Source organism: Coptis chinensis, chromosome 1, assembly GCF_015680905.1.
Source record: "Coptis chinensis isolate HL-2020 chromosome 1, ASM1568090v1, whole genome shotgun sequence".
NCBI classification, from domain to species: Eukaryota; Viridiplantae; Streptophyta; class Magnoliopsida; order Ranunculales; family Ranunculaceae; genus Coptis; species Coptis chinensis.
Window position 1 is genome coordinate 29733911 of NC_141456.1, and position 23383 is coordinate 29757293.

The window sequence follows — 23383 nt, forward strand, 5'->3', positions numbered from 1 at the left end:
TAAGATTTGATCTACTTTAATCAAGGAAAGTTCTTTAAAAAGTTGCTATATATGTGTGTGTGTTTTTGTTTTTTTTTCTCAATTTCAATTTCAAGATAGGAAGATTTAGATTATTATTTTTTCCAATAAATATAGCGTTTTTTTTAAAACGATTTTTTTATTAATTCGTGCTTCGTAGTGTTTTAAACGTGTGTTGTCAAAAAAATGCAACTTACTTTGAATGATTCAATGATGGCGGAAGTATTCATCATTTTGCCTCGTAAAATTCATGTTTGCAAATTATTCGCTGAACTTCAAACTTCATCAGTGGGTCGGGTCAGCTCATTCTTTAGGCATAAACGGTCACTTTTAGAATTAAGAAGCCTCGTAATTACGAAAACCTTTAATAGTTTTCTTAAAACTAGGCCTCAATTTACTTGTTAACCCTAACCTAATGACATTTTTTTTATAGATAGGACTCTAAACCATGATATATTGGGCCTACAATATTCCTTAAAAATAGTCCTCCATATTCCATACTCCATAGTATCCTTAAAATAGGCCACCTTCTTTCAGTTTACATTTATTTTTGTTTTTGTTTTTTTAGTTAACTAAATGTTTAAAAAAGAAGGCGACACTTTGAGGTTTTGCTTTGCATTTAGGCCTCGACTTGGGTCAAGCTGGCCCTGTTCATTAGCTATAGAAACGCGTGCAGATAACGAGAATAACAGATAAGGCAAATAGACTAGAAAAGCAGCTGAAAGAATTAAGCTAGTAGAGTTTATCAAAATTTTGAGTCATGACTTCTTCTTTATCAAGAAACAGATAGATCCAATACATTTGTCGAAACTTATCTCCATACACTCGCACCACAATTTCATTAAACCAAACTCATCCTCATTGTTCATTCATTTTCTCCAATCCATACCATCTCCATTAGTATGTACCTTCAAATTTACACAAGTAATCAAATATTTACTGCATTTCTATTATTGGGCTTTGAACATTTTTGCATTTATTTGCAGGTACCTTGTCGACATGTCGTAAACCAGAGTTCTATGTTGATTGATTATAGATTGTTAGCTACTAGTCCAAGTGGTACTGAAGGTGGTTATGTAAGAGGTGAGAAAGAAGGGAAATAGTTCGAATGCGAATGAGGGGAAATATCTTCGAGGGGCGGTAAGTTTTCATGTAATATGACTAAATTGTTGGACATTGTTTTTGCAGCCCGTGACATAGTTGAGCTTTCTCTTTCTGATAGTAACGGGAGCTGGATTAGTATATTATTATGACAAGGAAAAGAAACGACACATTGAAGGTAGATTACTATGGTGTGGATGATTAGAGTTGTATATAGGAATATGAGAACTAACTCAAGTCTCTTCATTATTTAACCAGTTTTGGTCTTTGGTCTGACTTGGTTTTCTGTTTGCGACAAAATCATATAAGAATGGGTGTACAAAGTTAACACGGGTTATGGGAAAAGCAGCTATTGGTGGCCCATTCAGCCTTGTTAACCATGAGGGAAAATATGTTACCGACAAGGATTTCCGTGGGAAATGGACTGTGATGTATTTTGGCTTTACCCACTGTCCTGATATTTGTCTAGGACTGTTTGCGAGTTATTCATTCAAATAAATCTCTTTTTTACTGATTTTTGGGACAGTTTGTTAGTTTCAAGCTTTGTTGTTTTCTCATTGGTTGCAGAAGAAAATGCAAGGATTGAAATTATACCTGTATTCATATCTGTGGATCCTGAGAGAGATACTGTTGAGCAGGTTCATGATTATGTCAAAGGTAGCTTTCAAAAATGGAATTATTCTTCTGAATTAGTTTCAATTTCGGCATCAATAATTTGTTCTAATAGGACTGTGTTTCGTGTTCTGGTTGCAGAGTTTCACCCAAATTTAGTTGGGTTAACTGGCTCAGCAGATGAGGTTAGGAGAGTTGCTCGTGCTTATCGAGTTTATTATATGAAGACAGAAGAAGAAGGATCGGATTATCTTGTTGATCACTCGATTATCATGTATGCAATTTCTATTTAAGCAATATTCTTGAGCTTATGCTTTTTTTTATGCTACTTTCGTATAATTATGTCCCAGGGGCGTGTCTTGTACATCGGCTCTTTCCAATCATTCCAGAAAGGATTGCACGTGTATATTAACATTTTCTCTATGATCCACAATAGAATATTCTCTTGGTATTTAGGGTGTGTTTGTTAAATTTTAACCTGCTTGGAATGGAATGGAAAAAATAATTTTAAATGTTATGTGTTTGGTAAAAACCTGGAAAGAAAAATAAAAGCTGGAAAAATGAATAATGCGTGTTTGTTTGCAAAAGTATGGAAAGGAATAATTGTATTGTTGAAGTGTATTAGTAGTAAGTCCTATCTATTTCTTTTGCTTTCCACAAAATTTTCGGGGTTAAAGAGCATCTCTACAGGTGGTGGTAGCATACTCTTCAAATTTGAAGAATCGACCCTGAGAATCTGGAAGCAAATTTCACCAACTCTAGGTGGTCGCGAAATTCATGATCTAAAATTCATTGGAGATGACCTTCTTGACATTAATGGCCAAGATTTATCGTCGAAGCGACATTACCAATTATCATGCCTGAAGTTCAAAAAATTCGCGACATTCCCATTTTTAGCGCACCAAATTGAAAAAGTAAAAAAATAACTTGTTCGACATTAGATAAATGGCCACAAACCGCGTGGTGTTGGTCAAAGTCAAAAAAAACTTGGGGCAAGTACTTGGCGTAGCGACATTACTATTGTCGCCCGCGATCCACATCCAAACCTCCGGATTTGAATGGAACAAGAATCGAATGCAAAAGGAAAACGGGTTATCAAATGATCATGAATGAAATATCTTTAGAGATGGAATTCGAGAAATTCAATTTTTTCTTCAAATATGAAGGATTTGACAGGTTATACTACCACCTAGAGATGCTCTAAGGACACAAAACCTTTTCCATTTGTTTCCATATAGAAAAGCTCATTTCCTTTCCATGGGTAAACAAACGCCTTAAAAACTATGGAAAAGGTGGACCACTCTTATTTTCCTTTCCTTTCCATAGTGTTTCCATCATAACAAACACACCCTTAAATTTTAATTCCTTGAGAGACCCATACAATCTTAACTGTTATTTAAATTTTAATTCCTTGAGAGACCCATACAATCTTAACTGTTTAAAGACTATGTTGAGTCAAATGTGGCCATATGCGGAACCTTGGGAGTTGAATGGAGTTGTATACAACTAATACAAGACATTATAGTGGTACTTGTAAGGGGTCATTTGTTTTTGCCTCTTATATGACCTTGAGGTCTTATAACTTGCTTACTTATGAAAGCCGCTTTCAATATAGCAAATTCTTCGCATTGCTCAGGGAATTTCATAAAGATTAGTCCAGGCGGAGGAAGTTTGGTATTGGCATGTATATGGTTAGCATTTTGAACCATATCTAGTGAATTTTTAGGAATCTCTTATAAGATGTGGCCCAGTGAATTTGGATATTTTTTTGGTTTGTTTTTTGCCTCTTATAAGAGGCATTCTACTAGAAATGTCTTATAAGAGGCTCCAATTCTATAAGTACCAAAATTGTATATACTTCAATTCTATAAGTCTTATAACTTGAAAAATGACTCAAACACCCCCGTCCATATACCCCTAGTCTTATTTCTCTCTTCTTCTCTTTTCATTATCTTCTTCTCCAAATAACTCTATTGCCCTAGCCACCACCAGCTATCACCACCACCACTACTGCCACCATCATCACCACCACCACTACCACCACCATCATTACCTCCACCACCACTACCACTATACTATTAAGACTATCATCATCACCACCACCATCACTACCACCGTGCAATTAAGACCAATATCATCACCTCCACTACCACCACCATTATCACCATACTATTAAGACTATCACCACCACCGCCAATGTGCTATTAAGATATCCACCGCTTCTACTACTACTACTACCACCACCACCACTGTACTATTAAAACCACCACCACTACCACCGTGCTATTAAAACTAATATCATCACCTCCACTACTACTACCACCACCACTACCACCATACTATTAAGACTATCACCACTACCGCCACTGTGTTATTAAGACATCTACCGCTTCTACTACTACTACTACCACCACCACCATTTCTACTACTACCACCACCACCATTTCTACTACTACCACCGTGCTATTAAGACCAATATCATCACTTCCACTACCACCACCACCACCGTACTATTAAGACTATCACCACCGCTGCCACCGTGCTATTAAGACATCCACTACTTAACTACTACCACCACCAAAGCTCTATTAAAGATCAATATTATTGTTTTGACCCCCACCCACGTGGCGAAAATCCATTGGTAGGAATCTCCACTTTATTCATTTAATCGAGGGGGCTAAAGCCCGATTTACAATAATACCATATATCGATGTGCGGGCCCGTTAACTTTGTGTCTAAAGGGTCTTAGCCACATGGCTTTACCGCCACGCATTAATTTATTTCGTCCATATTCGTTTCTTATCAAAGAGATAATTATCGGTTGAGTTATATTCAATTACAATTACTTGAGCTACAAGAATACTTCTACAATAAGTCTTTATTCTATACATATAAATACCAAACTATTTTTTTCATTCGAACTACGTTCTTGAGACTTGATCCCACCGAATTTTGGTGCGTAGGCAACCGCAAGGTCTGATCATTCCCCGATCACCATCATTTTTTCTAATTACTTTTCTACGTTCTTCGTCTTTTTTCATCAACACTCAAACTTGATCATATTTGGTCGAAACATAATTGGCGCCGTCTGGCGGTTCTTATGCAAAACCGACGATCACGTTTACAAAAGTTATGATGAATACTCGACGAGCCTAAGTTCTCGATGCACTTATCGACGATCATCGCGAATGTGCGGTTCTCAACCTAAGCGGTATCGAACTACTCCTCCTATTCCTTTTCAACATCCGATTGATATATGATCCGCTACACGCTCCACCGATCGCCAAATTATTCAAAAACGAAGTTATTGCCTCGGCGATTCTTTTTTCATCACATCCGTTATGGATAATGTCCGGCCATATGTCTCGAGGCATTCTTGAATTGAAAATATTACAGCGGCCTTGTTTCATTTTTTGTCTTAAAGCTTATTTCAAAGAAGGAATAGTCGAAGTTTCTACTTGTCGAATATCCGGCTTGCGCAAGTTTTTTCGCGAACGCCTACGGATCGAGTTCGCAGAATGGAAAAGTTACCTTAGCATTTACAAAATTGTCTCGACACTCATACAATTAAACAGACAAACTTTGGTTTCGCTAATGACCGATTTTCTTATTGATGATATTCCTATGTCGAAAGCATTACTTTCGATGAGGAAAACGTCGATCTCTAATTGTCATTACCTCCCGGGGGCGATGACTTGAAATATTTATCGGATATATCGACTAATTGCTAGATTTACACCGATAGTTCGCATAATAAGTCCGCCTCCAATTTGTTTGTGTCATCTTGAAGATGAATGAAGACATAATTGAGAGGTCTCTACTTGGGATTTGACGCGTCAAATAATATGGCCGAGAGTCCGAACCTGTCATTTGTGGTATACGCGACAACTCTTTCAAATGGGGCGACTAAGTTACGATTAATTATTCTAAGTTAGTCGTTAGCCAATTTGAATGATAATATCGCGCTCGCAAATGATAGAATGAACGTTTATTTAGACTTCGCTCAACGAATTGCATGAAATTTTACATCTATCATTCTTTGAACAAGATCCGCGTTATGATGTAAGGCATCCCGATTCTATCGATAATTATCCGTGAAAAATCAAGTAAACCAGAGTTATGATTGAACACGATTAAACACTTATGTTTGTAAGATGATTCCAACGAAGCTTGGCGATAATGTATCGGTATCTACCGATGACGATCATCAACGGTTGCTTTCGGGAAATTCCCGATGACTAAAAACTCTATCACAAAGAAGACAAGTCTCAATCCTATTTTCGTTGTTTGGTAATTTTACTAGGCCTCGAAGAAATTCATTCAGGACTATGTGAACACTACTACAGGGGGCGAAGTCTCGCTCACATAGCAATGACCCAATGGTATTGGTGGCCATACATGCCAAAAGATGTTAAGCGTTTGTCCGATAAGTGTGTGCCTTGTCAAACACATGATATATGATATGGGTCAACTTCCCGTGACGAAGCGTCATCCAATCCATAAACCTTGGTCATTTGCGAAATGGGGCCTTGACATTGTTGGTTTATTTCCGGCGTTTTGGTCTTTGGTGTTCGTTTTCTGCTCGTCGCAACAAATTATTTTACTAAGGGGCGGACAAAATAAACAAGTTGAACGAAAAACCGACAAAAAATTTGTTAGTCTGTTTCCAGTTCAATTGTTTCTTTTCTGTTATTATCTTTGCACTTTTCAAGATTTGGTGATCAATACTGTCTTTCTTTCACTTCGTTATAATGGTATAATTATGTTTCCATCGCAACATTATTATCGCTATTTACATAATCCGGACGGTTACCGCGTTTAGCCGTCGATCCCAAGTTGAACGACTGTTTTGTTAGCTCACTTAGTTAGTTTACTATTGCTTTCACGACAAAATCCGGGCGAAATTACCACGCGTTTAATTTCGTCGGTCTAATTGAACGTTTTTTTCGCCGCTTAGTCGTTATTATCGTAACGACAAAATCGATGAAGTTACCACGTTTAGCCGTCGATCCCTAAGTTTGAACGCTTTTACCAAGCTTAGTCGTTACTATCGCTATAACAACAAAATCTTACGAAATTACCACGTTTAATTTTGATAAATAAGTTGAATGCCGTTCATTCGCTTAGTCGTATTATTGCAACGACAAAATCTATCGAACTTACCACATTTAATTTCCTCGACCTAAATTGAGCGATTTTTTCGCCATTTCGGTTAGTTCATCTTATGTCAACATCGATGAAGTTACCCCATTTAGTTTAAATTCGGTTAGCGTCCGATTTTTTTTCACTCAATCTAATTTTGTAAGCTTAAAGTTAGCATTGGAAAATCTCGCTCTATTTCATTTCAATTACATAAATCTACAACATTGTCGGTTTTATTTGAAAGTATGTTATCGACACAACAACAATATTCAATAGCAAACCCATACTTTTATTTTTATTTTTCATCAAATTTTTTTAGCTTTATGGTATTACATTCACACAATTACCTAATTAATTGTCTCTATCAATTGTCTTCACGGTTAGGCCGATTAAATCTTCAATTTCACGAATATGCATTAAACACGACTTTAGTTTAGCTTTTAAATATTTTCTCTATCATTATTTTTTCTACTGGCATTGCGCCGATCTTTCGGACGATTTTCCGAACGAAAATTTTCATTAAGTCGTCATTTTTTTCTACGGCATTGTGCCGATCTTCTTTCAACGAAATTTTCCGAATCGAAAATTTTTCGCTTCACTTCATTATTTTTTTCTAAGGCATTATCTTCGGATCTTTTTCCACGAAAAATTTCTAAAAAATTTTCTAAATGAAAATTTTTCGTCAAATTATTTTTTTCTAAAGCATTGTGCCGATCTTTCTACGAAAAATTTTCCGAGTGAAAATTTTCGGTCACTATTTTTTTCTAAGGCATTGTGCCGATCTTTCTCTGAAAAATTTCTAAAAATTTTTCACAAATTTCATTATTTTTTTAAGGCATTTCTTGCGATCTTTCTCTTAAAACTTCTTTGTTTAAAATTTTCGACAAAATTTTTCTAAGGCATTTTGCCAATCTTTCTCGAGAAATTTTCCAAGTGAATTTTTTGGAAATTTTATTATTTTTTTCTAAGGCATTGTGCCGATCTTTCTGGGTAAACTTTTTTCGAGCGACAATTTTCGATGATTTCATTATTTTTTCTAAGGCATTGAGCCGATTTTTTGAGCTTTATCTTTCCAAGCGGATTGAACCTTTCCGACAAACTTCATTATTTTTTCTAAGACATTATCTTTGATCTTTCTATTTAAATTTTTTTGAGTGAAACTTTCTCATTAGCTTCATTATTTTTTCTACGCCATTAGGCCGATATTTTTTAGAGACTTTTTTCGCCATTTTTCTAAAAGCGAAAAATTTTTGTTGGCTTCTTTTTTCGCCTAAAGATTTTTCGTCAAATTTCAAATTTTTGTGCAAAAATTTGATCCAAGGTATTTCCGTTCAAACTTTTTGCGGACTTTTCACGATATCTTTTTTGCTCATTATACCAAAATTTTTTTCAAAGAAAAAATACACTTCATACTTTCCTTTAGCATAAAAAATATTAGCTTCCCCAAGTTTTGTATTGACTTCGAACTAAGCTTGCTTTTAGACCCTTTCGTCGCCTCCCTTTTCTTAGGCTTCCTTGACTTTTTTTTTTCTTTTTTTTCCAAATTCATACCTTCAATAATTTCCTCAATGCTCAAATCTTCATTAGAATCAATTAATCACTGCATCAAATCCTCCGTCTTCTTACCAGCAATTCTTCCTTTGGGAGTGGCTGATAACTGTGTTGCTACTTCAACCCCAATTTCATCTAGCACCTCATTGGTCAGATAATGTCGGTTTCTTCTTCAGCTTCGTCATCATTTACAACATCATCAATGGCGTCCGACATCGCTCTCATTGTCATATCCATTATCCCGCTCATCCATATTGAGAAGTTTTTCGTTTTTTTAAAATGCATTTCCTTCTGAACGAACAAACAATGAGAATTTTCTTCACACCCACAAACAAGTTGGAAAGTATGTTACTTTAAATAAGGTATGCTTTCGAGAATTCCCTTTCCCCGAAAGTGCTTGGATGTTGTCGGTTATCCCAAGAATTCTCAAGATCCTCAATAGTTAAAGCCCGGGGGATTAAGATTGTGCCTCCCGCCTCGTCAATGCATATTCTTTAGGTTATTTTGAGATTCTAGAAATTCACTCTCCCATGGCCATGTAGCGGTAGAGCTTCGAATTAGTCCTCACGTGAGTACATCCCATTTTTGGACAAATCTTCTTATTCAAAATCCTTATAATGAGACAAAAAATACTTTTCGGACTCATAAGAGAAACCGAATCCTCCGCGATGTTTGGCTTTTGGTTTTGGTATCATGGTCAAACTTATATTTTTCGGTTTTAGCCTTTTGAGTTTGAGTTAAGGCAGGCAGGAGATTGTAATATGATGTTTTCACATGGATACCATTATTCACCCTTTTGTGGTTTCGCCAACCAACAATTAAGCATGCCTAACGTATTTTGGATGAACCAAATAGAAAAACACTTATCTAATCTAAACTCTTATCATCTAATCCAAACTCTTATCATCTCTTATCTAATCTAAACTCTTATCATCTAATCCAAACTCTTATCATATCTTATCTAATCTAAACTCTTATCATCTAATCCAAACTCTTATCATATCTTATCTAATCTAAACTCTTATCTAATCAAACTCTTATCTAATCCGAATTCTTATCGTCTTTAGTCGCCTTCGAATTCAATTCGCCTTTAACGTTTTTTTTTCCTATTATTACTATACTGCCTCTACGTTTAATTTTCAACGGTATAATCCAAGTATCGCTATTCCGTTGGCACGTATCGTCGATTTCAAATTTTGTATTATTACGTGACACGTTCGGTACAGTTTTCACCAATTGAATTTTTTTGCAATTTTATTTCTATATATATATTTCTGTGCATTTTCAGCCATCTTTTATTTAACTACATTGCGTCCCGTATACGTTAGTTTGACATTATTTCGTTCCCGATAATTCACGAATTTTTTTCGACAGTCAATTTTCCAATTATTTCTTTTCGCACGACACTTCGTTATACATTCCGCTCATTTTTCTTTCTTCTTTGCCATATGAACTTTGTTCGCATGCCAAAGAGGGGGCGGTGTTTTGACCCCCACCTACGTGGCGAACGTCCATTGGTAGGAATCTCCACTTTATTCATTTAATCGACAGGGCTAAAGCCCAATTTACAATAATACCATAGATCAATGTACGGGCCCATTAACTCATGTGTCTAAGGCTGAACCTTAGCCACATGGCTTGCCACTTACGTACATTAATTTACGTCCATATTCGTTTCTTATCAAAGAGATAATTATCAGTTGAGAGTTATATTCAATTACAATTACTTGAGCTACAAGAATACTTCATCTACAATAAGTCTTTATTCTATACATATAAATACCAAACTATTTTTCATTCAGAACTACGTTCTTGAGACTTGATCCCACTGATAATTTGGGTACGTAGGCAACCGCAAGGTACAGTCTCATCATTCCCCCGATCACCATCATTTTTCTAATTACTTTTCTACGTTCTTCGTCTTTTTCATCAACACTTGGTGTTTTGATCATATTTGGTCGAAACAATCATCACCTCCACTACCACCACCACCGTGCTATTAAGACCACTACCACCACCGCCAATTAAAGTAGTTTCCTAAAATCGATATTCTAATTATCAAAATTGATTTGAAATCGAAAATCAAACTATACGCTTATTTCAAATTAATCTATTCAAATTAAATGCAATGTAAAGTAGGGTTATATTTGTCAAATAACCATCTATAAGATGTCATGTATTTGTTTTTTTCTATTTTTACAAGTACTTATAAGAGGAACTTAAAATGAAAAACAAACCACTTTATAAGACCATCTTATAAGACCCTCTTATAACACATGGTCTTATAAGACCCTCTTATAACTTAACCAAAAAACAAATAGCCCCTAAGTTGCCTATAGCTTTTTGTTAGTGGTTAGTGCCTATACAGATTGAAGATGTGAAAATTCTATGAGATGAATGCTTCATGAAGTTAACCTTTGATTATAACTCTTTCACTTTTAACAATATGGCGCACTAGGAAAATAGAATTTGTGAAGATATACTGATATATGATTTATGACTTTGTTACAGTTTCAATTCTGTAAATTGTCTAAGGAAATTGACTGGTTATGGGTTGGTGTGTACGCGTTGAAGGGGATAATAGGCCATTTTGACCTACTTAATAGTACTAGAACAATTTTGAGATAGGATGAAAAAGTGGGTGTGTCATTGTGTATATCCAACATACTTATAAAGAGCAGCTGAGTCTACTCTTGTGAAGAGTTTTCAATGTAAAAACGTATTAAGAGAAAATAACATCACTTCTCAGAGTTAGGTGAAATTGTGGCAGTTCCTATCTTGTGGGATGTGCTTTGTGTCAAAGGTTCTTATTGACTTGATCCTTCTGACTAAGGGGTTGTTTGTTTTTTTTTAATTCACGATTCAGAGCCTCTTAAACTTAAGTTTTAAGTATTCAGAGGCTCAAAACTTGTTTGTTTTTTTAAGTAGTTTAAGCATTCAGTGGTACTTTTAGCATTCAAAGATTCAAAGACCAAAATTTCTTCCGAATCTTCAATTTAATACTTGAAACAAGAAAGTCCCTTCTTGCCCTTTCTTAAAAACCCAATCTTAAGAACCCATCTACTTTCCTACCTTGACTTTTATGGTTTCAAAATAAGTTCTTCAAAATTTGATGTTGGCGTCACGGGTTTTTTCATTTTTTTGGGTGAATGATATCCACTTTGTTAAAAATAGAATTACATATATATATTATGAAAATAAACAAAATATGAAAATAAACCGTTAAAATATATTTGTGAAAACATATTTTAAATAAATTTATTTATCATTTATTTTTTTCGATAATCCATCTCTTCTCCTCAAATATAATATATATTTTGTTTAACAAGAAATCAAGTTAGTGTTTAAAATAGATAACATGAGTAAAATTGTCCGAATGATTTATATTCAAATTTCTTCAGAGCCGTGTTATTCTAACATAAAACAAACATGTTTTTAGAATTCAAGAATCAAAGATTTAGCATTCAGAGAATGAGCCATTCAACATTCAGCATTCATAGGCTCAGAAAAACAAACGACCCCTAAGGCATGCTTGGATAATTTGTTGTCTAACTTGAGCTGAGGTGGTATCTTGGATTCTTGATATCTTTTCAGAAACTTCAATGATTGGGAATCAGATTTTATGCAGCGCCTTTTGTTGTATCTTGCTTTATAGCGAATCCTTTGAACTTAGATTGTTTGGAATTCCATTATTGACTGGCTGTTGTGGTCTACTAGTTTAGAAAATGCTCTGAAATGGTTCGAGAAGCCAGTGTACTCGCTGCCCTTATTTAGTTTGCTTCATGTGTGTAGTAGTTGTTGTTCGAACTTATAACAATGTCAGTATTCTGTTATTTGAGAGTGTCTCCAAGAGGGTTATGTGGTGAAAGAATACATTAAATTCATGTTTCAATCGAGTATATATGTACTGTTCTTTAATTTATAGACCTCTCTCTCTCTCTCTCTCAGTGAAGTTCTGAGGGAAGATATACGTATCTTTATATTTCTGTCTGTAGCTTTATTGTTATTGTTAGTTATAGCATAAGTTGATCATGTCAATTGACATTCTTAAGTTTACAAAGGTTCTAACTATTTCTGCTGATGAACAATCTTTTCCACTAAAAACTTGTGAAAAATATTTGCAGGTACTTGATGGACCCGAACATGGAGTACGTAAAATTTTTCGGGAAGAATCATGATGTGGATTCACTCGGTGAAGGGATAATACATGAGATAAAACAGTATAAGAAGTAGAATTACAATCATTCAGCTTGACTCGTCTTTCAATTTTGTTTACAACATTATTCTGGGCATTCAGAGTTTAATCTAGTTCAAGGATCATCTTCACGATAATTTGTTTTGACTTATGATGGGAACAAATGTTATAGATAAAGGAATGAATCTATATGGTTGAGCTCAATGAAGAATTTATGGATCGGATGAAATGTAACATTAACATAACCTTTGGAATAACTATAGTACAAGCATCAGCCTTGATTACTAGAGAAAAAAAGGACGTTTTTCTCTTCGGTGTGAAGGGCGCGACCTACGCTCGATTTATATCTGGACAAGGCGCGTGGCGCACTCATGTCTTTGGCGACTTCCAGGCGCTTAAGCGTAACCCGCGCTCGATTTTGCCTGGCCAAGGGTGCAACCTGCGCTCCACCATATTTCAGCTTGAAAACACTGTTTCGGAAGTTTTTTCTAAAACAGTATAAATATAGGTTTTTTCTGTAGAAACGTAATCTAACCAAAAGATAGAAAGAGAGAGATTGTAAGAGAGAAATTCTTAGTGAGTTGAGTGTTCATTCTTTATGAGTGAATTGAGAGCTTTTGTAATATGTTACTACGGATATCTAGTAAAGCTTGGATCTCGCCAGTGTGGATGTAGGTAAATTGTCGAACCATGATATATCCTTGTCTTGTGGTTGGTTCATTTTTAGCATTAATTGTTTTACTTTATATGCTTGTTTGTTTGACATTGAGAAGTGTTGGGATTACTTTGGAGGGTGTTGAAGTCTTGTCTAGTGTGTATGATTGATCTATTTGTTGTGGGTAACGTTGTTTCCGCATTGTCCTATTCACAACAATTAGTATCAGAGCGAGGTATACGACCTAGGAGTTTGAGTTTTGGTAAATAACCATAGTGCTCAAAATTTGGGTAGACAAGGTGTTCGATAAAATTTATGAATGAGATATTTTTTGGGTTATTGTGTGTGACTTGAAAAAAAGCTCCCAAGATGTTAAATGCTAGATTTAAAGTAGAGAAGTTTGATAAAGAAACAAAAGAAAAGATGGCGAGGGTGATGTCGAATGAGCTGACTTCCACAAGCAAGTGGAAAGGTAGTTCGAAGAAGCCTTTAAAACATGTACGGTGCTACAATTACAAGGAAAATGGGCATTATCTATGTGATTGCCCTAGCCCGAAAAAGATTAACAAGATGAGTGGTAAGTTTGAGAATGAGGATGTTAGTGAAGCAAGTTTTGCTTCCGGCTTCGATGGAGATGATGTAAGTCTTTCGATGTCTACACAAGACGACCACATGACCGATACGTGGATTATTGATTCCGGGTATTCCTACCACATGTGTCCAAATAGGAAGTGGTTTGCTACCTATGAGAACTTGAGTGGAGGTTCCGTTTTGATGGGTAATGATGTTGCTTGTAAGACGGTAGGAATTGGAACTATACGAGTTAAGATGCATGATGGTGTAGTGAGGACTTTAACCGATGTGAGGCATGTTCCTGAGCTAAAGAATAACCTTATTTCTCTTAGTACCTTGGATTCCAAATGCCACAATTTTGTGGGAAATGGTGGAGTCCTAAAGATCCTTAGTGGCTCTTTAGTCATTATGAAAGGTCAAAGACATGGAAACTTATATACTTTGTTGGGTAGTACAGTGATAGGTGATGTGCAGTGGGTACATGTAGTGATGATTCTGAGTGCACAAAATTGTGGCATATGCGCCTTGGGCATATGAGCCAAAAGATTATTGTCGAGTTGTGCTTTGGGGTTACCGAAAGACTTGGAGAAACCAAGTATGGAATTCTGCGAGCATTGTGTCTATGGCAAGCAGTGCAGAGTCAAGTTCGGTACAAGCAAGCACAAGATGAGAGGCATCCTAGATTATGTGCATACAGATGTTTGGGGACCTTCTAGAGTGGTTTCTAAGGGAGGTAACCAGTATTATGTCTCTTAGATCGATGATTATACATGCTATGTGTGGGTATATATCTTGAAGTCCAAGGATGAAGTTTTTGAGACATTTAAGAAGTGGAAGGCAAGGGTTAAGAATCGCACAGATAGGAAGGTGAAGACTCTACGGTCTGACAATGATACTGAGTATACCTATAGGCCTTTCCAATAGTTTTGTGCGCAACAGGGAATTGCCAGACACTAGACAGTGAGGGGCACGCCGCAGCAGAATAGGTTAGCAGAGAGAATGAATCGCACGTTGCTTGAGAAAGATAGGTGTTTGTTTTCCAATGCCAATCTTGACAAAGAGTTCTGGGCAGATGCAATGGCCATGGCGTGCTACTTGTATAATATATCACCAGTTCTGGCGATAGACTACAAGACACCTTATGAGGTGTGGATAGGGAAACCAACTGATTATGGTACTTTGCGCGTGTTTGGATATAGTGCTTACTACCATATGAAGGATAGTAAACTTGATTCTAAAGCTAATAAAGCTATATTCTTAGGCTATGCAAAAGGAAGAAAGGGATACGGATTGTCGTGTCTTGAGAACCACAATTTCCTGGTCAGCAGTGAAGTTACCTTTAATGAGACTTCGGTGCTACATTTTAGCAGGCCGGAGAAGGCTGGAAATAGTGGTGATTCTATAGAATCTCAAGTGATTAAGATAGAAACGTCTGATGATGCTAAAGAGAGTGAGGTTCTTAGTGAAAAAACTATTTAACAAGAAGTATAGTTACAACAACCTGAGCAGCAAGCTTTGGCTAAATAAAAGCCAAAGAGAAGTGTGAAACAAGTTATGAAGTACGGACATGATAAGCCAATGGAGCATTATGGTCAGCCGGACCCGGTTGCCTACGCACTGAATATTGAAGATGATGAGTCAGATAGCTTCAAAAAAGCTGTTAGAGATGCTCATTACAAAGATTGGTCGGTGGATATGCAGAAAATGGTGGAGGCTATTGACAAGTTTTGTACTTAGGAATTTGTTTCATTGCCTAAGGGCAAAAAGGCTTTGGGTTGTAGAAGGTTCTCTATGGAGTTGAGTTCCAACATTGGTTAGAAGTACTCCACAAATGGTGGAGGCTCATGCATTGTTGATTGATGCTTTTCGTAGGCATGGCCCTTTGTGGGCGTGATTGCTCTTTGTGAGCATGACTCTCTGTGAAGATAGCTCTTTGTGGGCATGACTCTTTGTGGGTGGCTCTTCGTGAGCAAGACACTCTTTGTGGGTAGCTCTTCGTGAGCAAGACACTCTTTGTGGGTGGCTCCTCGTGAGCATGACACTCTTTGTGGGTGGTTATTCGTGAGCAAGACACTCTTTGTGGGTGGCCTTTTGTGGGCATGGCCCTTCAGGGCGGTTGACTGCGAGTTCTGGATGGATGTGTTCTTGCTGGATGTGTTCGGCTCGGTTTTATGTGTTAAAACCTCACCGAGATGGAGAATATAGAGAAAAAATGATGTTTTTTCTCTTTGGTGTGAAGGGTGCGACCTGCGCTCGATTTATACCTGGACAAGGCGCGTGGCGCGCTCATGTCTTTGGCGACCTCCAGGCGCTTAAGCGCAACCCGTGCTCGATTTTGCCTGGCCGAGGGCGCGACTCGCGCTCCACCGTATTTCAACTTGAAAACATTGTTTCAGAAGTTTTTTCTGAAACAGTATAAATATAGGTTTTTTATGTAGAAACCTAATCTAACCAAAAGATAGAAAGAGAGAGATTGTAAGAGAAAAATTCTTAGTGAGTTGAGTGTTCATTCTTTGTGAGTGAATTGAGAGCTATTGTAATCTGTTACTCCGGACATCTAGTAAAGCTTGGATCTCGCCAGTGTGAACGCAGACAAATTGTCGAACCACGATATATCCTTGTCTTGTGGTTGGTTCTTTTTTAGCATTAATTGTTTTTCTTTATATGCTTATTTGTTTGACATTGAGAAGTGTTGGGATTACTTTGGAGGGTGTTGAAGTCTTGTCTAGTGTGTAGGATTGATCTATTTGTTGTGGGTAACATTGTTTTCGCATTGTCATATTCACAACAATTACAAAGCAAATTGCGTGGTTATTTTGTTGCATGTTTTTACGCCAGGAAACTACTAGAACAACATGGAGAAACTCTCCCGGACAGATCGGCGGAGAAAGTAATTCATAAGGACATTTTTTTTAATCACTCCTAAGTACTGGATAGATGAAAGGTCAAGTATACCTTCGACACGAAATTAAAAACGCCTTGGGTAGATAAAATGTCAAGTATACCCGTAATGCGAAATAATAAGAGGCCCTATCCAATCGAAACGACTCGGTATATATAGTATAAACAATCATTGTACATATCTATTTAGTGTATGAACAATCATTATTTATATCTCATTATAAGCTATGAGCAATCACTGTATAAATAATCATTGTGCATATCTATTTGGGGTTTGAACATTCATTGTTCATACCTATCTGGGGTATGAACAATCACTGTTCATACCTTAAGATAATATATGATCGGTGCGAACACCTATTAGAGTATGATTGATTGTTCATACTTTAACATGAGTGTTTAATATATGATCGGTACGCGATTGTTATTAGAGTATGATTTGTTCATTTGTGAACACTCATTGTTCGCCTTTTGTTCATTTGTATAATATAATGATTATTAGTAAGAACCTCTATTGGAGTATGAACAATCGTGTTCTTACTGATAATTGTTGATAGTGTTCATACCTCAACATAATAATGTATGATCAGTAAAAACACTTATTTGGAGTATGAACAATCAATATTCATATATCAACATAAGGTATGAACACTTATTGTTCATAGCAAAACGACTGAAAATGTAAAATCAGAAAATATTTATTTCAAATCCAGACTATTTGTCTTTACGAGCAATTTTCATTTGAAAACTGATTTTCCAGGTTATTTACATCCGAAAATTATCCTTGAGAGTGATTTAAAAAAACATTAGTTGTGTTATTGCGAGTGATTTTCAATGACAAATGGGTTTTCACTTGAAAATTGGTTTTGTGGGTTATTTAGATCCGAAAATTGTGTTTGAGAGTGATTTGCGAGTGGCAAACGGCCTTGGGACCAATTAACGAAGCCGGTATGTTTCTTGTCCAAAAAACCACCCGATATCTCAGGACAACTAAATTTCATGATACTCGGAGGGGTAAAAAGGACAAAACACCAACCCTACTGAAGAAGGAAGAACCCCTCTAAAACCCTTGATCATTTCTTTTCTCTTCTTGTTTTAAAAAAAAAAATGGAGAGCAGCAAGAATAATAATAATAATAGAGAGGAAGAAGAGATGATGTCATCCACAAAGCAAGTCCAAGTCCGTTTTATAACAAAACTAAAATCCCCTCTTAAAATCCCATCAACATCAATTGCTATTCCTTCTAAATCAACTAGACTCGATCTTTCTACTATTGTCAATGACTTCATCAAATCCGGTAAATTTTTTCTTTCTTTCTTTAGTTTTTAAACAATCTTCAAATTATTACTAAAGTTTAAATCTTTTATTACTGTTAGGTAATAATTCTCATTGGGAAAGACTACCTTTTGATTTTCTAATCGATGGCGAACTTGTTCGGATGGAACTTGAACACTTTCTTCTTGCTAAGGGCATTTCCGCTGTAATTTATCATTTAATTGTTTTTTTTTTTTTTTTTTCTAATTGGGATATTTTCTAATTATTTTTTTATATGTTACAGGAGAAAATACTTGAAGTTGAGTATATAAAAGCTGCTGTCCCTAGGAAACAGGAAGACCCTTGTTTACATGATGATTGGGTCAGTGCGGTCAACGGTAGTAATCCTAGGTAACTCTACATACATACATACATCTCGCATTGGTGGTATATGATAGCAGTAATGTGATTCCAATATATTTGCCAGTCTTGCACTTTTTTCATTTCAACGAATTTTCTTAAAAAGTTGCACTGACACATCCTCTGTCAGGTTCATCTTCACTGGGAGCTACGACAGTTTTGCAAGGTATTTACTATATTATTTGAAGCTGCTCTTATGTCTTTCTAATTTTTTTAATGGCTAGTTGTATCATCTGGGGCAAGTTCAAATCGTGAGAGATTATCAATGTGTTATTTCTCTTTTTGCTAGAGTATGGAAATCTGATGGATTGTGTACACATGTATTGGAGGGGCACAAGGATGCTATTACTTCTGTTTCTCTTGTCAATTCGAAAGGTACACAGGAGAGAGATTTATTATTTCATACTTGGAAATCTCTTAAGTGACATTGGCGCAAGTATGTCCTATAGGCATCATCGTTCTTGTTTTACTATCCTGGCCAATCCGTAAAAAGTTGCAATGGATTTGTATTAGTTCACACAATTTGTAATTGGCTTGGAAATGATTTACTTCCGCAGGTGTGGAGAGTGACACCAGCTTACATATAGCTACTGCTTCCAAGGATCGCACTGTGAGGCTATGGAAGGTATATATAAGAAGCTAGTGCTCTTGATTCATGTTTTAAAACTTTAGTAGTTCTGCTACGTATCTATTGTTTGGCCTGACAGTTTGATGCGGAGGAACACTATAATCAACCACGGAAGATTACAGCTTATAAAGTTCTGAAAGGGCATACGGCAGCTGTGCACAGTGTTGTCTCACATCCTTCTGGTGATATGGTAGCTTTCCTCTCTTTTACCCCAAGTCTGAGGGTTAATGTGCTTGAAATTCGACAGACACTCTAAGCCCAAGGTGTTTGTTGTTTCCAATGCAATCACTTAGGTATGTTCAGGTTCGTGGGACAGCACCATCAATTTGTGGAGGACAAATGATTCAGAGGCAGAAGGTGATTTAGCCTCCATTAAGAAGAGAAAAGTGGGAACTGATGCTAAAGAATCTCAGTTGGAGGTATTGTTTCTTCCACTTTCCCAGAGTAGTTATCCTGGTCTAGCTAATATTCATCATTATTATACAGACACGGTAACCCCTTTATGTGTAGTTTAAACAACTTTCTAGGATCTCTTAATTATCCTGCCATTTTGTTGATTAAAAGATGTATGTGTGTATTCCGCCCCCCCTAATGTGTCTCCTTTACCGTTGAACTTTATTCGTACGCGGCCAAATCATTATTTATGTTGAAACTAAATGAGAACAAATTAGTATATGTTTTTTTTTGTACTCCTTAAAAGTAGAATTATCGTAATAAAAGCAAAACAGGAAAAGAAAATCTGATGCGATGCATCTAAGGGTGTAATGTTTTTCGGTCATCTATTTTATGCCTAATAAAATATGGAGGCCGGGATTAATTGGAGTTTAGGGTTATAGGAGTTTCTATATTGGTGGTGTCTTGAATAGCAAGACAACTAAGTCTATAAAAGAGTCTTTTGTAATAGAGAACATTCTTAGTTGACTTTATGTTAATGAAAAGATTGAAAAAAAATGAACTTATAGGTTGTGATGCATAGGTTGATTGGTACAACAATTTGGGTGGTGACTGGCAAGTCCCGACTCATGTTGTGTCAACACTGATTCAACAGATTTGCCATTCATATCTGTAAGAAATCAGAAGATCCTCAAATTGAAAGAAAAAAAAGCGATCTTTTGTGCTCAAGCACGTTCGAATTAACAGAGGAAGGGGCAAAGATCCAGGGTTTATATAATAACGAAGAAACCTTGTTATGTATGCTGAGTTGCTGACGTAAGACAACTTAAAAATGGGTTGTCAGTAATAAATGGGGCCAGTCTTGAAACAAACAATGTGGACTTGACCTTTCTGGAATGGGTGTTTAAAATTCTAAATTAGTAATAACTGTTTCAGTGCCCAATGGGCTTTGTCCTGTGATGCATGGGTACGACTAAGGTTCTAACTGCGATTTTTAACTGTCAAAGAAATCTTTTTCTATGAAAACATTATAAATCCAAATGCAATACCGCATCCACATTCCAGGCTTGTGTTAACACTATGCGTTTTTTTAGTTACATTTCTATTTTTAAGACCTTGCCGTGTCAATACTTTTGTACTGATGTCCAAATCCGACACTCGTACCTGTACCCATGCAACACAACTTTTAAGGTTCTCTTTTAAAAACTAGGGTTCTTTCTAATTAATGTGTAGATCCGATTAATTGTTGCTTCTGCCGATTATATCTACACCAAAACCAGTACAGCCAATCAGAAATCACTAACACTCTATCCTGTATTTAAAAAATGCATTTTTTACCACTTAGTAACAAAGAACTCAAAAGGGCAATCTCTAAACTCTTTCAAGAATTAAGTCCACAATGTATCACTTTATTTTCTTTTTTCTTTCTTTTCTTTTTTGGTGAGAGAAAATTCTTAAATGATAATATGACTTGCATTAAATGCAGTGTTTTATGGCTTGAACCAGCTCAATAGTTGTTTTATGGCTTTTTAGGGTGAGGCTGTATCGACATTTGTGGGGCATACACAGTGTGTATCCTCGGTTGTCTGGCCAGAATGTGAAGACATCTATTCTGCATCATGGGATCATTCGATTAGAAGATGGGACATTGAAACAGGGAAAGATACATTGAATGTGGTACGTAATAATTTTAAGTTTTGACTTTACATCTCAAAACACTCGTCAACTTTGGAAATGTTGTGTGGTAAGCGAAAGGGCATGTATAAGTGTATAACAGAGGTTATCTCTTCTAGTATTGATATTGGAGTGCGGGGTATAAATCCAATCTGGTTCTTTCTAGTTTGTAGCTGGGTTGGTCTTTAATGCCATTGCACATCCTGGAATACATGGATTTGAAGGGGGAATGCAGTCTGCAGGTTATGACAGTACATATATTCATGGCTTATCAAATTGCTGGACTTTAAACCCACTTTCTGCATGGTCTATTAAACCTCCCTATATCACAATTATGTTAGGATTATCTTGATAGAAGTGTTTGATTAGTTTTCTTGGGTTGATTTTCACTCCAAGAAAAATATCTTAAGCCTTGCCCTGTAGTCAAGTTGGTCAATTTGGCACCGTAGTCCTCAGTGTATTGGGTTAAACTATTAGGATTTACCTTTATGTTTATGAAATTTTATATATTATGTTTTAAAGTTATCCTCACCCACTTCTAGTTCACTGGGAAAGTTCTCAACTGCGTTGATGTTGGAGGTGAAGGCTCTTCACTCATTGCTGCTGGTGGTTCTGATCCTGTTTTAAGGATATGGGATCCACGCAGACCAGGTAAATGCTGAACGAAGTGTTTAGCATATATAGTCTCTATGTATATGTTGCTAACTCTTCACTGATCTCCACAGGAAATGTAGCTCCTACTTTTCAGTTCTCGTCTCATTCCTCTTGGATCATGGCTTGCAAGTGGCACAAGAAATCGTGGTTTCATTTACTTTCTGCATCTTATGATGGGAAAGTTATGTTATGGGATCTACGAACTGCGGTATTCTCTTCTCTTCTATATTTGATTCACAATGTGTTGTGTTATTTTGATGGATGTGAACTTGAGATTGATCAAATGCCTTTTGACAGTGGCCATTGGCTGTAATAGATTCACACAAAGATAAGGTATCTATTCCCCCCCCCGTCTCTATTATGGACCTCTTCTGTATGAGTGAATTACTAACTACAGTAAACACAGGTACTATGTGCTGATTGGTGGAAAGATGATTGTGTGATCAGTGGTGGGGCAGACTTGGAGCTTTGCATATCTTCCGGAATATCTGTTCTGTGAGGTATGTAGTATTGTTTCTTTAAAAAGAACGTGGTTTCTATTTTCTCGGATGGTAATGAGTTTGAAGTGGAACACCACTTGGCCTTGCCTTCTTCTTTTTCGTCCTGAAAAGTTAATGTGTCCTGTCCAATAATTTTGGTCCTCACACAAATGAATCAAATTCCTGTTCTGATAAGGGAAATTGTTTTACAACTTATGAGTATAGTACTAGCTGTAATTTCCCATGCTGCCTTTTCAAGACAGCCAGGATTTTGAGAGACATAATAGACACTGATTGGGGATTGGTTGAACTTGAAGGGCTAGGTGTTGTTGTATTAGCCAAGTATAAGCAGCAACACAAGAATTCGGCCTGGGGCATTATAGAAGTCTAAACCTTTAGTACCTGCAATCTCTTGTGAAGATCCACTGAACTCCAAGATGATTCATCCAAAGGTATATTGGGTTCTAAACTGCAGATAACGTGAGGATAACTTTCTTTAAAAAGAGGGTTCGCTTTGCTTGACCTAACATGTTTGACAAATAGCAGGGCCCAGGATTGGCGATTCTCCGCAAAACCAAACACGTAATAGTGTAATAGTGTCCAACCTAATGTGACAGTAGTTAACGAGTCATTTGACACTAACACCCATTTCTTCTACTTTTCTGCACCTCTTGTATCTCTTTGAGAATTACATTGACTTTTCAACTCCTGTTTTTCACAGAACAAAGCATTGTAGAGGAAGAAGTGGTTTCAATCTCTGGGGTAAAGCAGCTTCATAGAGAAGCTGTGAAGGGATTTGATGGAAGGACCTGCGGTGAACATGGAAGTTTTGCAGATTTATCCATAGAAGTCACAACTTTCAATCAGAGCTTTATTGATGCTGAGTTCTATTTTTGGGAGAAGTTGGGTGTCACAGAGCTCCATACCCGAGGAAATCTTAATCGAAATATCATGAAATACATTGTTAGTTCTTACAAAATGATCATGGAAGGCATTGTTACTTTTCTATGCAATTGTGAAGCATGTAGGTGGTCTACAGACGTTTATTTGGACTTTGTACAATATTACGAATTGACACAAACTCCTTGTTCTTAGTTCAATGTGCAATGAAGAAGCGTGAGAGTTTTGCGAAA

General features: G+C 36.5%; 2 protein-coding genes across 2 annotated transcripts; both read left to right on the forward strand.

The window, feature by feature from the left end:
* Window positions 1-231: 231 nt before the first annotated feature.
* Window positions 232-12966, forward strand: LOC147523372 (cytochrome c oxidase assembly factor HCC1-like). Its single transcript, XM_086570811.1, has 7 exons — window positions 232-315; window positions 1005-1101; window positions 1207-1257; window positions 1469-1550; window positions 1589-1776; window positions 1873-2005; window positions 12549-12966. The coding sequence occupies exons 1-7, from the start codon at window positions 232-234 to the stop codon at window positions 12655-12657; spliced, it is 744 nt and encodes a 247-aa protein (XP_086426937.1). The 3' UTR covers window positions 12658-12966.
* Window positions 12967-17761: 4795 nt separating this feature from the next.
* LOC147523373 (Transducin/WD40 repeat-like superfamily protein) lies at window positions 17762-23383 on the forward strand. The gene is made up of 14 exons (XM_086598353.1): window positions 17762-18045; window positions 18125-18228; window positions 18307-18413; window positions 18553-18588; window positions 18712-18797; window positions 18980-19047; window positions 19130-19240; window positions 19344-19469; window positions 20977-21120; window positions 21660-21768; window positions 21843-21979; window positions 22069-22104; window positions 22178-22271; window positions 22972-23383. The coding sequence occupies exons 1-13, from the start codon at window positions 17856-17858 to the stop codon at window positions 22268-22270; spliced, it is 1347 nt and encodes a 448-aa protein (XP_086454479.1). The 5' UTR covers window positions 17762-17855; the 3' UTR covers window position 22271; window positions 22972-23383.

Bases quoted from the DNA above. Each gene is read 5' to 3' on its own strand.
- LOC147523372 (XM_086570811.1), top strand. From the start codon at position 232: ATGGCGGAAGTATTCATCATTTTGCCTCGTAAAATTCATGTTTGCAAA. The intron at 316-1,004 runs GTCAGCTCATTC...ATTTATTTGCAG, and splicing joins AAACTTCATCAGTGGGTCGG to GTACCTTGTCGACATGTCGT. The intron at 2,006-12,548 runs GTATGCAATTTC...AAATATTTGCAG, and splicing joins GTTGATCACTCGATTATCAT to GTACTTGATGGACCCGAACA.
- LOC147523373 (XM_086598353.1), top strand. From the start codon at position 17,856: ATGGAGAGCAGCAAGAATAATAATAATAATAGAGAGGAAGAAGAGATG. The intron at 18,229-18,306 runs GTAATTTATCAT...TATATGTTACAG, and splicing joins TTGCTAAGGGCATTTCCGCT to GAGAAAATACTTGAAGTTGA. The intron at 18,798-18,979 runs GTACACAGGAGA...TTACTTCCGCAG, and splicing joins TTCTCTTGTCAATTCGAAAG to GTGTGGAGAGTGACACCAGC.